The 13176-nt window shown below is 47.3% G+C and overlaps 1 protein-coding gene across 2 annotated transcripts in view; it reads left to right on the top strand.

Annotated features, from left to right (window-relative positions):
• The window catches only part of SNAP25 (synaptosome associated protein 25), a 112121-nt gene that overhangs the window by 61981 nt on the left and 36964 nt on the right, over nt 1-13176 (top strand). For both annotated transcript variants that reach the window (XM_075925671.2, XM_075925672.2), the window contains exons 2-3: nt 7341-7476; nt 10395-10436. In XM_075925671.2, the coding sequence (XP_075781786.1) occupies nt 7405-7476; nt 10395-10436 (114 nt within the window). In that variant the 5' untranslated portion in view covers nt 7341-7404. The remainder of the gene's footprint in view (nt 1-7340; nt 7477-10394; nt 10437-13176) is intronic.

Here is a 13176-nt window from a genome sequence, read left to right as displayed (position 1 = left end):
TATTTTTGTGGGCGTTCTATCTGTGGCTTCTCCATTGACATGCTCTGGAACTTTGGACAAGGCATTCAATCTCTTTGTGCATCAGTTTTCCCCTATGTTCAATAGGGATCATAATGCTTACCCATCTTTGCAAAGCTCTGTGAAATCTACAGAAGAAAAGTCTCCATACAAAGTACTGTTCTCTCTCTCTGTACATATATTTTCTTTGTGCAGAATGTGCCAATGCAGTCATCCTCTGGCTAAGAATATCCGGGGGAAAAATAGATCTGCACTTTAATACAATGAGAGTGCTTGGGGGGAAAAAAAGCAGTTGCTTTATTGCAGGGTTGAGTTTGCCATGGTAAATAGCTGCATTTTCATTTTCCTATATTTACTACCTTGAAGAGTTTACATCCCAGTAAAGTAAATACTTCCTTTTAAAGGTCACCCATTGTATTTCTCCCTCTACAGGGATATAAGATGGTTCACACAGAGCTTTAGAATAACTCCCCATAGATTATACATTTTAGCTACCTGATTCTTCATTGCATCTGAACTTTACCGAAATAAACCTGTAATATAATAAATGAGCTGTTCAAACTGAAGTAGACAATGTGTTCTTCTCAAGTCAGTTTCTTTATTACTTTCTCTTTAACCCTCAGTTTCCTAATCTTCTTCTTTATCAATATTTATACATTCTGTTCCCAGTTCCAATTATGTAAATGAATGGAGTTTCTTTGGGTTTACACTTTGACAGAGCCCAGTTCTGTACATGTGGTTTACAGTCAAATTTGTATAATACAGGTTGAACCTCTCTTGTCCAGCACCCTTGGGACCTGACCAGTTCCTAATGAGCGAATTTGCCAGACCATGGGAGGTCAATATTGTCTAGCAGCATTACCAAACACTTCCACTGCTTCCTGGGCAGAGGTTCAACCTGTATAAGCAAATGGTAACCAGAGCTTGGGGTCAGCATGTATGAAATCAGGCCTGCCAACTATCTAGTGACATTTGAGAGGGTAGTAATGTGAGCTGGGTGGGGCAAGGGAATGTGGGCCTCCCAGTGAGAACCCTATTTTTGTGGGGGTTCTTAGGAGACATTTAGGGGGAAATTGGAGCTAAATAACAGATTCTATCAACAAAGAATATGGGACCACGGGAAACTTTGCCACACTCAGGATATGTGGCCATCCGACTAATCAAACTCATGCCGGACCACAGATATTTCCAGATCAGAGAGTGCCGAATTAGAAAGGTTTAACCTGTATTTGTATTTTTTGCTGTACCTAAAAGGGGCCCATGAACACAAGGGGCCCACATTTTTTAAGTGAGAAGCCCAAGGTCTGCATGAAATTTTGTGTTTACATTTGTACACACATGCATGGCTACGTCTACACTGGCATGATTTTCCGGAAATGCTTTTAATGGAAAAGTTTTCCGTTAAAAGCATTTTCGGAAAATCGCGTCTAGATTGGCAGGATGCTTTTCCGCAAAAGCACTTTTTGCGGAAAAGTGTCCGTGGCCAATCTAGACGCGGTTTCGAGCAAAAAAGCCCTGATCGCCATTTTTGCGATCGGGGCTTTTTTGCACAAAACAGTACTGTGCTGTTTACACTGGCCCTCTTGCACAAATGATTTGCGCAACAGGGCTTTTGCCTGAATGGGAGCAGCACAATATTTCCACAAGAACACTGACAATCTTACATGAGATCGTCAGTGTTCTTGCGGAAATTCAAGCGGCCAGTGTAGACAGCTGGTTTGGATCATTGTGGCATAGTGAAACAAACAGAAACCCATGAGAGAAATATTCTCAATCATGTAAGAAACTTTCAAAGACAACTAAGAACTGGCATCCAAATCCCCCAGCTGGCTTTGAAAAGCTAAAATACCAAGCATTTCTAAAGCCACAAATTTTGCACTGAGAGATTTTCCAAGAATACCACCTCCTGTTCCCAATCAAATTAAGAGCAAACCCCCCACTGACTTAGACCTTGTCTTCATTTCCTGGGAGATCGAAACGGCAGAGATTGATTTCCCAGGGGTTTATTTAGTGAGTCTAATGAGGACATACTAAGTTTATCGCTGAAGGTGCTCCTGTGGACTCCAGTACTCCACTGGGTCACGAAGAGTAAGAAGTCAGTGGGTGAATTTCTCCCATCAATCCCCTGTAGTGGAGAAGCCAAGTTAAGTCCAACTAAGGTAGGTTGATTCCAGCTGTGCTAGTCACATAGCTGGAGTTGCGTGTCTGAGTTCGACTTTGCCCCCTAATGTAGGCCTGGCCTTACACGCAGAAGGCCATGCCAAACATTAACCATTTGCTATCCTGACCATTTTGAGTGCCAACAAGTAACCATCTAGTTGCAGACGCTTCAGTGGATTTACATGGCTGGAACTTTGAGACTGGCATTTGCCCTAGAGTTTGTTTTTTCTAAGATAAACACTTTATTTTGTTAACAGTGATACTTTAACATTTACTCTGAAGTACAGTATCCGGTATCAGTGGGCAAGATATTAATCTAAATTGTCGAAGAATAATTGCTTCCATAAATCAAATCTGCAATGTCTAGGGAAACAGAAGGGGTTTTTACCTGGCGTCAGTGTTTATTTTAATTTAAAATGAGATAAGCACCCAGCTCCCTATGAACATCACTGGTTGTTAGGTATCTAACTAACTAATCCCATCCCCAGCGTTTACCATCCCCTGTGCTTAAGATGATTATAAATATACGGGCAGTCAACAGTATGAATCAACTGCAAAATACACACAATGTTAGCCAGCATCCAGACATCCAGAGGGATTACACCGTTTACCATACCGTGAGCCAATGAGTAACTTGTATTGATTATTGTGCATGGTTGTCTATAAATGAAGTTGAATCCGCTCCATGGTAGGGCAGTCTTGTTTATGACTAAAACACAATGTGAAATGGCTTGTCTGTAACAGTGCTTTGTGGTGTTTTTCAATCCATTCTACGTGCTGTATTAAAAAAAAGAAACAGTTCCAATCAGCCTGTCAACCAATCAACCTGTGTGGTCACCGGCAGTCCAAGCTGCAGTGCCCCATTCAAACTAGACCCTGCAAATAATCAAGCCGGCCCTGTTCTTTGAAAGCAGAAGGATCCCTGATGTGTTTCTGCCATGGCTTTCCCTGGAGAGCTCTGGTTTGGGGCAAAACTTGTTGTCTGCTGACAGCAAGCGACCCAAAAGCGTCTGATGTCCAACTGATTATTCATCATGCCACTAAGCCAGCATTTGCATCAGCTGGGCTCACAGATGAATTTCTTGCAGTCGGTCCCTAATGCTGCTGCGAATTGCCCAGCTATCCAAAACACCAGGGGGCACTGCCCACCCACCCACTGCTCTGGGTTATATTGGTGGGATTGCTCAGTGGTTTGAGCAGTGGCCTGCTACACCCAGGATTGTGAGTTCAATCCTTCAAGGGACCATTTAAGGATCTGAGGCAAATCTATCAGGGATGGTGCTTGGTCCTGCTGTGAGGGCAAGGGACTGGACTTGATGACTTCTCAAGGTCCCTTCCAGCTCTATGAGATGGTATATCTCCATATATTATAACTTCTAGATTTGAAGAGACCCGTCACAAGATGTTAGCCTCCCTCAGACAGCGATATTGTGATGTGTTCTGGGTTTGAGATTGATGTAAACAGAATGCTAAGCTGGTTGCTTGAGGGTTGGCTCTTTGGTCTCTTCAAGATGGATTTCTTCCTGCTTTAGAATGAAAAAGCTAGAGCACCCTCAAGTGAGAGCACAGCTCGTGTAAAAGCATGAAGGTCGTACATTTCCCCCCTTATATAACAACAATCCTTTGCAGAAGCTGCAGAGAGCACGTAAGCAGCTGTCTGGTTTTCTTATTTGTACGCAGACAGACCTTGATTCAGCAACAAATATCTGTGGCCTTCTGGTCCTTGCCGGAAGGCCATGGATCCTGCCTTGGAGGAAGTTGATTAATGCAGAGAAAAAGTCGGCCTGCTGCTGAAGAGTCCCTGGGAAAGGAGGAGGGGGAAGAGGGAAAAAAGAGCTTGGTAGATTAATATGAAAGGACGTCTAATCCAAACCCAAGTTTAACTCTCGGCCATATATTGGCTGATTGCTTCTTGGACAGTTTGGGTGGGCTGGTATGTGCGTTCTGCTGAAATGGGAGCCAACAGTTGTGTCTGCGTCTAGCCAGCTGCCTTTTGTGCAGCTTTATTTCAAGGGCATGTGTTACCAAAGCAAACACCACGGTGGCCCTCCGTGGGCAGTGTTATTGTGCAGCGCTCCTCTCACCCCAGGCTAACTTGGACACCTGGCTGGTGGATGTCCCATGTTGCTGAGGCAAATGTTGGCCCTTCCCGTTCAGTGTGACAGAAGTGGTGTGGATCTTCTGAGGGGTGGGTTGGCAGCAGGCATGGAGCTCCCTGGGGGAGGTGTTTGTGCCCCCCATGTGCACTTCTGGGGCTCAGTCTGCGAGAGCCAGGAGGAGTTTGCATAGGGGAAGGAGGCTATTCATGTTCCTGGAGGCATCCCTGTTTGCAGACGTTGGGGTCTGGTGCTGGGGACCGACAGATTTGCCAGGCTCCTGGGCAAAGGGGGGAGATGGCTCTGTGCTCTTGGCGGGGGTGGGGCTGGAGCATCCGGCCCTCAGTGCTGCCCAGCGCATCCCACGACCTTCTCAGCCCTCAGAGCCACCCAGAGTGTGTTGTGCGGTTCTCCAATGGTGATTTAAAGGGCTCAGGGCTCCAGCTGTCACCACTGCTGCAGCAGCCAGGAATCCTGGCCCTGGGGCATCCTTCTCCTTTGTCTTCCCCTCCCCCCCTCGGTCAGTGGCCCTGCCTGGTCCATCCTGCTGTCCTTAGAGTGTACTCCTACTGGCATCGGCGAGAGCATTGTCTGAGTGAGGATTGAGCCCACCTTCAGTATATAATGACAAGGTTTTATGGTTTATTTGCTGGCAGACTCCTGGGGCTGGAGGTTGCCCGGACTCCTTTAAGTCCATTAAAGCAGCACAGGGTGTAAACTAAGGATGTGAGTGACTAGTTGACTACCCGATAAGCCTAGGCTTATCAGGTAGTTGAGTCACTACTCCACTAGCTGCTTCCCCCCTCCCCTCCCGACCTCCCCGCTACCTCTGTACCAAAGGGGAGAGGAGCAGGAGCCGGTGCGGGGGGGAGCCAGCTTAAAAGGGGAGGCGGGGAGGGGAGGCAGAGGTGCAGCAGGGGAAATGGCATAAGCTGGGACCAAAGCAATCCCCGCTGTGCAGAAAGCGAGTGCCCCCCTTATTGACTAATCGAGTAGTTGATGGAAATGCCATTGACTACTCAATTTGCTGATTAATTGAAATTTAACATCCCTAGCGTAAGCCCAGGGCAGGGCAGGTCCAGGGTAGTTTGTGTTGATCGAGCTTTACTATAAGGAGTTCTTCTGTCCTGCCCTGCCGTTGCAAGGAGCGGCAAAGGGGGCTTTGGCGAGGGAGTCTTGGGGGTGACGGCGTATCTGTGGGGTGAGTTTGTGGTCTGCCGTTGTGTGCTTCTTGCTTGCCATGGGCCTGCTTGACTGAACAGTAGCGCATGGACAGCTTGCGGGGGGAAAGAAGGGTTCGCTGAGCCTATCAGCCTATCAAGCAAAGTTGGGAGCTTCCTACGAGGCTCCAGTGTCCAGAAACCTTGACAAGGGGATAGGGCTATCTGAGGGAGAAGAGGGTTTTACAAGACCGCATGCAAGCACACTGAGGTGCTAGTGATCACGAGAGTTCTGCGAGGGAGTTTAGCGAGGGAGCGTGAGAGCAGGACAACAGTGGATAAACATAGGCCAATAACAACCCACCAAAAAAATCCACACAAAAAGAACAAGCCAGCCCCGTAAGAGGAAAAACAATGGAGAGGGAAGGCCAGCAGCAGAGTGGGAACCATCCAATTTATTGCACTGGAAGCAGCATGTATGACTCCTTGCCTTGTGGGCAACTGGTATATGTGGGGTGACAGACTACAACCCTCTGCCATGCTTTCTAAACATAGCTGGTGTCATTTTAAATCTCAGAATTCTGAGTCAGGTGGGTGGGAGCAAATCTACACTCCCAGAAGGGGTGTGGCCTCAGGCAGAAGGGCGGGGCCAGAGACAGATAGCCCCTCTCAGCAGGTCTGCTTGCAAGGGTATGTCTAGACTACATGGCTCTGTCGACGGAGCCATGAAGATTTGTTTGTTCGGCAAAGGGAAATGAAACTGCGATTTAAATAATCGCGGCTTCATTTAAATTTAAATGGCTGCCCCGCTCTGCTGATCAGCTGTTTGTCGGCTGATCGGGGCAGTCTGGATGCTCCCCTGTCGACATGAAAGCCCTTTATCGATCTCCCTGGTAAATCTCATCCTACGAGGCATAACGGGGAGGTCGATAAAGGGCTTTCAGGTCGGTGCGGGAGCATCCAGACTAGTGTGCTGAGCCAACAAATAGCTGATCAGCTGTTTGCCGACTCAGCGTGGCAGCCATTTAAATTTAAATGAAGCCGCGATTATTTAAACTGCGGCTTCATTGCCCTCTGCTGATCAGCCTAATCAACAGAGCCATGTAGTTTAGACACACCCCAAGATAATATGGATATAGAGCAAAACCCTAGAGGTGAATCTTTTCAACTTTAGAGAAGCTTGACTACAGCCCAAGCCTATCACCTGTAATACCATTAACTCACAAACATCCCACTCTCCCTACCTTTAATATCAGCAATTCACAGACACTTACCTTCCTTCCTCCCCCTTCCCACCCCCCCGCATCCCTCTTCTGTTCTGCAATGTGATTTGTCCTTTTCATATTTGTTCATTTTTTTTAATTGTATCCTTTGGTATATATGGTTGTGACTGCTTTCTTCCACTATTTGATCTGAGGAAGTGGGTCTGGCCCACGAAAGCTCATCATCTAATAAACCATCTTGTTAGTCTTTAAAGTGCTACATTGTCCTGCATTTTGCTTCAACTACCCCAGACTAACACGGCTACATTTCTATCACTGCCCAAGCCTATGTCATCTTTCTTAACCTGCATTTTGTAAGTGGTTGGTGTGTAATGGCAGTTCATGGGATTTTTTATTTGTGTTTTTCATGAGAAAATACAGATGAATTAATTTCTCTTTAGGGAAGGCAGCAAGGATCCATCCATGCTCCTATATAAGGGCATGACTAATAGCCCAGGAATACACTATCACCTTGAACAATTCGTGAGCGCTCTGTAGTTTGTACGACCCGCCTGCCCTGATGAAAGATTGCTGGCGAGAGCACTAATATAACAGCATTTCTGAGGGAATTGACGTTTAAGCACAAATCCGCAGAGTGCAGCACATTTAACCCCAGTATTTTTTCCCTATTTGCTGTACTGCAGGCTCACAGGCAGAACAAACACAGATCCTTGATCTGAAGCCTCGGCAAACACCCTCGCAGCTAAAATGGCAGAAGAACTTGATATGCGCAATGAGCTGGAAGAAATGCAGCGGCGTGCGGACCAGCTGGCAGATGAGGTAAAACCAATGGCGCATGAGGAGGCTGGGAAAAATTGAGGTTCTTTTTGCCATCCGTAGGCTACATCCAGAAATGTGCACAGCGCTAGCAAAGTGCTTCTGCGGTTGCTTTTGCTTTACGCTTGTGTCATTTGGCTGGACCGCATTCTGCTGTCACCAACACAAGTTCCCATCCTCTGAAGTCAATGGAATTACTCTGGATTTGCACCATGTTGGTGACAGCAGCATTAGGCTGTTTAGACCAGTGTTTGCCAATTTTATTTGGCCATGGAACCCTTTTCAGCTTGAAAGAATTTCAAGGAACCCCTAGGGTCGCCATGGCAAAAGTTATCAAAAAAAAAAAAAAAGGACCCACCAAATCCACCGCAAAAAGCTTTGTCCCCTTTAAGAGGGGATGGGGAAGTGCCGAATTCTTGCGGAACCCTTATTTTCACCAGTTGGGAATCACTGGCTTAAACGTTTTGGGCTGAGACCTCTGTGGAAAGGGAAGAAAAGGGAAAACTTGCAATAAAAATGAGTCATGGTCATTCTGGAGCCGGTAGATACAAGGACCATGGTGGGTCTTCACATCCAACTCCAATCCTCACTGTCCAAAAGTCATAGCAGATGCGCGTTTATCTGTGTGAGTCTTGCCCATCAGAATGATCTTTGGATGAGTTTGATTTGATATTCGCATCAATATCAGATCAAATGATCTCAGAGAGACAAGCTGCTAGTTAATTTCTCGGGAGGCTCGAACAGTGTAAATCAAACCAGGTAGCTAGGAAAAACTTAGTTGGAATTCCCAGAAGCTATTTTTAAAATAGCGTAGCCACAGCACACTAAATAGTCCAAGCACAATATGGCTACGTCTAGACTGGCATGATTTTCCGGAAATGCTTTTAACTGAAAAGTTTTCCGTTAAAAGCATTTTCGGAAAAGCGCGTCTAGACTGGCACAGATGCTAAAGCGTCCGTGCCAATCTAGATGCGCTTTTCCGCAAAAGAGCCCCGATCGCCATTTTCGCGATTGGCGCTTTTTTTGCAGAAAACAAATCTGAGCGGTCTACACTGGCCTTTTTGCACAAAACTTTTGTGCAAAGGGACTTTTGCCCGAATGGGAGCAGCATAGTATTTCTGCAAAAAGCACTGATTTCTTACAGTAGGAAGTCAGTGCTTTTGCGGAAATTCAAGAAGCCAGTGTAGACAGCTGGCAAGTTTTTCCGGAAAAGCGGCTGATTTTCCGGAAAAACTGGCCAGTCTAGACACAGCCTATGGGTATAGCTAGTGCAGGAGATTCCTAGAACACCATAGGCAGTGGAAACTAGCATGGTGAGGCGGTGAATGGACCCAATCAAGGGGGCTATGTGGGAGACCCATACCTGAGAGTGGAGCACATTGTAGAGGGGACAAATTTAAGGTGTCCTGAAGGTGTGTTAGCCTGAATGGCTCTGTTAACCTGAAAGTTTGCTCTTCCCCCCCTTGAACTCTTCACTGTGGAATCAGCCAGATTGTAGAGAAGAGGGGAAAAGACTGAGGGAGCACAGTGAAAACCAAAAATATTAAGGGTGAGGTTTCCAAAGTGCTTAAAGTTGAGCTGTCTCTTCTCCCACTGTCAGCAGAAAAGCTCCCACCAACTTCAGAAGGAGCAGGTGTGAAGCTGTGCCTACACTGTGCCTATGTCAGTGTAACCGACATGAGCGTTCGTGTGCACAGTGCAATGTCGGCGGGAGAAGTTCTGACATAGCTTCTGCCATTCTTCCAGATGGTTTGATTAGGCTGATGGGACAGCTCTCTCCAATGTTCCCCCCTATGTTTTCCATGCATGAGTGGAATACATTTTCTTATGTGCACCGAGGCATGAGTGGATGCGCACCCTCAGTAGAAACCCATGGTGCTGGCAGTGGACACTGTGTGGGCTCTGCCAATCAGCGGAGTGGCATTTGAATCTCTCCTGGTTGGCCACCCAACCGCTTAGCTTTCAGGGAGCACTGGCTCTTTCCCATTGGCACAGAGCTTCCACACCAGATACCCTGCAGCGCTGTACGCAGAGACATGGCCTTAAACCAGCGCTGAGCCCTTTTGAAAATCTCACCCAAAGACCTGATTCAAAGCCCTTTTGGGAGGCTTTTTTCATTGATGTGGGTGGGTTTTGGATTAGGTTCTAAGGACCCAGTTCTGCCCTCACTTTGTTTTGGGTTTAGTTAGGCTGAGCAAAAGGCAATGAAATAACAAAATCTACTCTACCCATCAGGATTTAGAACTCCACCCCTCTCCCATTGACCCATCTCCTAGGGGGCAACAGGCTGAGAATATCAGAATACATCAGCATCCAGGGTCTCTCCCTGAAAGTGCCCTGCTGCCCATTTACCCTTGTTTAAACCATGGGTCTGCAAGCTCCAGTGCTCCAGCTGATCTCAAGAGCCAAGGTACCAGTGGGAGGAAAAAATAGGAGTGAGGCTGGAGGGAGTTAAGGAAGAATTAGGTGCTAAGGGTAGGTCTACACTGGAAAGAAAAACCCATGGCCGGGCCTAGGTCAACCGACTGTGGCTCAGGCTGCCAGGCTGAAAACAGCAGTGCAGACGTTTGGGCTGGGACTGGAGCCCAAGGTTTGAAACCTGGCGGGGAGGGGGTCTCAGAGCCCAGATCCCACCTTTTAGATGGGGAAGGGGGACAAGGACAAGGCTATGCTCCCCTTCTAGGAGCATGTATCCCTGGCAACAGAATTCCAGCTGCAGAATTCCAGCTTCCTCCCAGGGCAGAGTGCCTGGAGAAACGCCATCTCGCCTCCCAGCAGTCCCATGCGGGGACAGCTGTGATCTGGCTATTGGAGAATGGGGGGGAAGTACTCAAAGACTTCATGTATACAAGCCTGCATACTAGTGAGGGAAACTGCATTTTCCAACTCTAACCTGTTTTTCTGCTGTGTTTTTCTTTCAGTCCCTTGAAAGCACCCGGCGTATGCTGCAGCTTGTTGAAGAGGTAAGAGCCTACCCTTTCCCCTCCCTTTCTTTGTAGAGTATCAGAGGGGTAGCCGTGTTAGTCTGAATCTGCAAAAGCGATGAGGAGTCCTGTGGCACCTTATAGACTAACTGAAGTGTAGGAGCATAAGCTTTCGTGGGCAAAGACCCACTTCGTCAGATGCATCTGACGAAGTGGGTCTTTGCCCACGAAAGCTTATGCTCCTACACTTCAGTTAGTCTATAAGGTGCCACAGGACTCCTCGTCGCTTCCTTTGTAGAGAAATTTGGGAAAGCCTGACAGACAAATGCCTGGACTGCCTGCTGATGTGTCACACACCGAGGGCGTCTCCACAGGCTTTTTTGATCATAAAGCGTGGCGTGTTCAAAAGTGTCGCTCATAACCAGTCAGTGGCTTTCCCAGTGTTGTTTTTATCTCTCCGCCCCCTATCCTAAAACAATCTCATCTCAACCCACCTGCCTCTCCCTCTACTGCCTCCTCCCTTCCACCCTCTGCCACTTAACTCGGTGAACATGCCTTAAAACAATCAATCCTTCTTAATCCTCTTCTCTAGTTCTACCCCGATCCTCTCCATTCTTACTCCCAGCCTTTCTACTCCCCTAAAATGGGTCTCGCAAATTAGGTCCCTACAAGATGTGGTGCAGCAGTTGATAAAGCTGATGAAGCAATTTAAAGTCTCAGCTGTACTGCAGGGCTGACTACTGTGGCTAATGGGGACTGTATCTGGTCCATATTGTAATTTTGGTTGAAATGAAATAGTCAAGCTAAAGCAATGAAACACCCTTTGTACATGACCTCTGGTCAGTTATTATGGGCCCCATACACACACACACTGGGATCAGGCTATAGGGAGCTACTAAGCTCCATAGAAGTCAATGGAGAAAAAGGCAGGGATGTGATCGACTCCTCAGCCATGTTGGGTCTTTCCAGAACCCCACTCATTGCAGTATCTAGGCGATGCTTCTTCACCTTCTCTTTAGAGTGGTATGTTAAGCCCCGGCTTGACAAAGCCCTGGCTGGGATAGTTTAGTTGGGATTGGCCCTGCTTTTGATTCAATGACCTCCAGAGGGCTCTTCCAGCCCGAGGAGTCTATGATTAGGGGGTTTTAGGGCTCCTGACCGATGGCAAACTGACAGACAGAAGACCTCTGATCCCTCACAGCACTGGGAGTGGCAATGCAAGCTTGCTTAATTGACCCTTGTGGGAGGAAAAGGATTGTTCACTCCGGGGCCGATCCATAGTGTTCATGGTGGTTATAATCTGGAACACTGACCTGATATCACCCATCAGCATCCCTTAGTCACCTGACCTATGGTTTCAGCTGTTAGATTTTATTTATGGGGTGATGACACATAATAAGTCATCTACCCTGACAGACTTTAGTATTGCAAGGCAGCTTCTACCCTCATGCCTGACTTGCACTGACAACAATGGCAGATCCAAGCAAAGACAAAGGGAAGGAAATAGCCCCGAGTCATGCATTTATGAACTGTAAAAAGGCCCATTTTCATTTCCTACCCTCACTGAAATCAGTGACGTTTGCCTGTGACTTCAGCTGACATGGAGTCGGGCCTTGTATTGTCAAGTCCTACACCTGTTGACAAGTGCACACAACAGCTGCAATTCTCCTCCTGCCTACTTCACCTCTTTCTCTCTCCTGGCTTGTTCCCTCACAATTCAAGGATATTTTTGTCTCCCCCCTGTCCTGAAACAATCTCATCTCAGGCCCGTACGCAGGAATTTGTGGGGGGGAGTGCGAGCTGTGGGAGGGGTTGGTGGCTGCGTGGCCCCCTGCCTGCGTGGCCCAGCCCCACTCCTGGCCTCTCTACTGGGTGGAGGATAATCAGCCCCAGCCTCCCCATAGCCAGCTGGAGCACGGGGGAGGGAAGCTGAGGCAACATGCTGCTCCTGCCTTCTCCTGGCTGACCAGAACATGGTGGGAGGGAGCCTGGGGTAATGCACCGCCCAAGCCTCGTGCTTACTTGGAAGACCATGAGGGGCTACATTCTCAACATTCACACGCACCCTGCATACGGGTATGCATCTTAACCCACCTGCTTCCCCCTCTACAGCCTCCTCTCTTAGCTATACGTTTAGTATAGCTAATGATCAGTGATTATTTATGCTAAGTGTGAGCCACTTGGTTGTTGTAATAATGTGCTGTGAATTTATGGGGGTTTTTTTTTATAGTGCTGTGGTGCAGAGTTTGTGTCCCAAAATAGCAATGAATTGGGGCAGAAGGATGGGGACTATAGTCATGCACAGCTTGGAGCCAACAACCCTTCCTGTTCACACTTTTCACCCTGGGCTGATTAAATAATTAAATATGGAATAAGCCAGTAGGGGAAAAGTGGTGCCTCTTCCATGGTTTCCATATGAAAGCAGCTTGGCCTTTAGAGAAAACTAATTATGATGCAGAGGGATGTGGGGAGATGGTTTCTAGCCATGAACTGGGGAGGGGGGAAATAAACCAACAAGATCAGTACTGCAGAAATTCCAGCAAAAAGGCACTGGCAGCTTGTGTGGACTTAAGAGCAGCTTTGTTAGACCCCAAACCAAATGGGGCTCTTTTCTCATGTTGTAAGATGGGGTTTCACATCTAAACTCTCTGATATTTCAGAATGGAAACTGTAGGGTAGAAATGTTTCATTGGCTAATCCTACGACACCATTTCAAGCTGGATGCTTAATGCAAGGTCACGATCTTAGCTGACTTTCTTATACATTAATGTGCCTTCAT

The sequence above is a fragment of the Pelodiscus sinensis genome, chromosome 3 (genome assembly GCF_052426305.1).
Source record: "Pelodiscus sinensis isolate ZL-2025 chromosome 3, ASM5242630v1, whole genome shotgun sequence".
Lineage (NCBI taxonomy): Eukaryota > Metazoa > Chordata > Testudines > Trionychidae > Pelodiscus > Pelodiscus sinensis.
The sequence above is the reverse complement of the archived record's forward strand: the minus strand, read 5'-3'. Positions and strand labels throughout refer to the sequence as shown.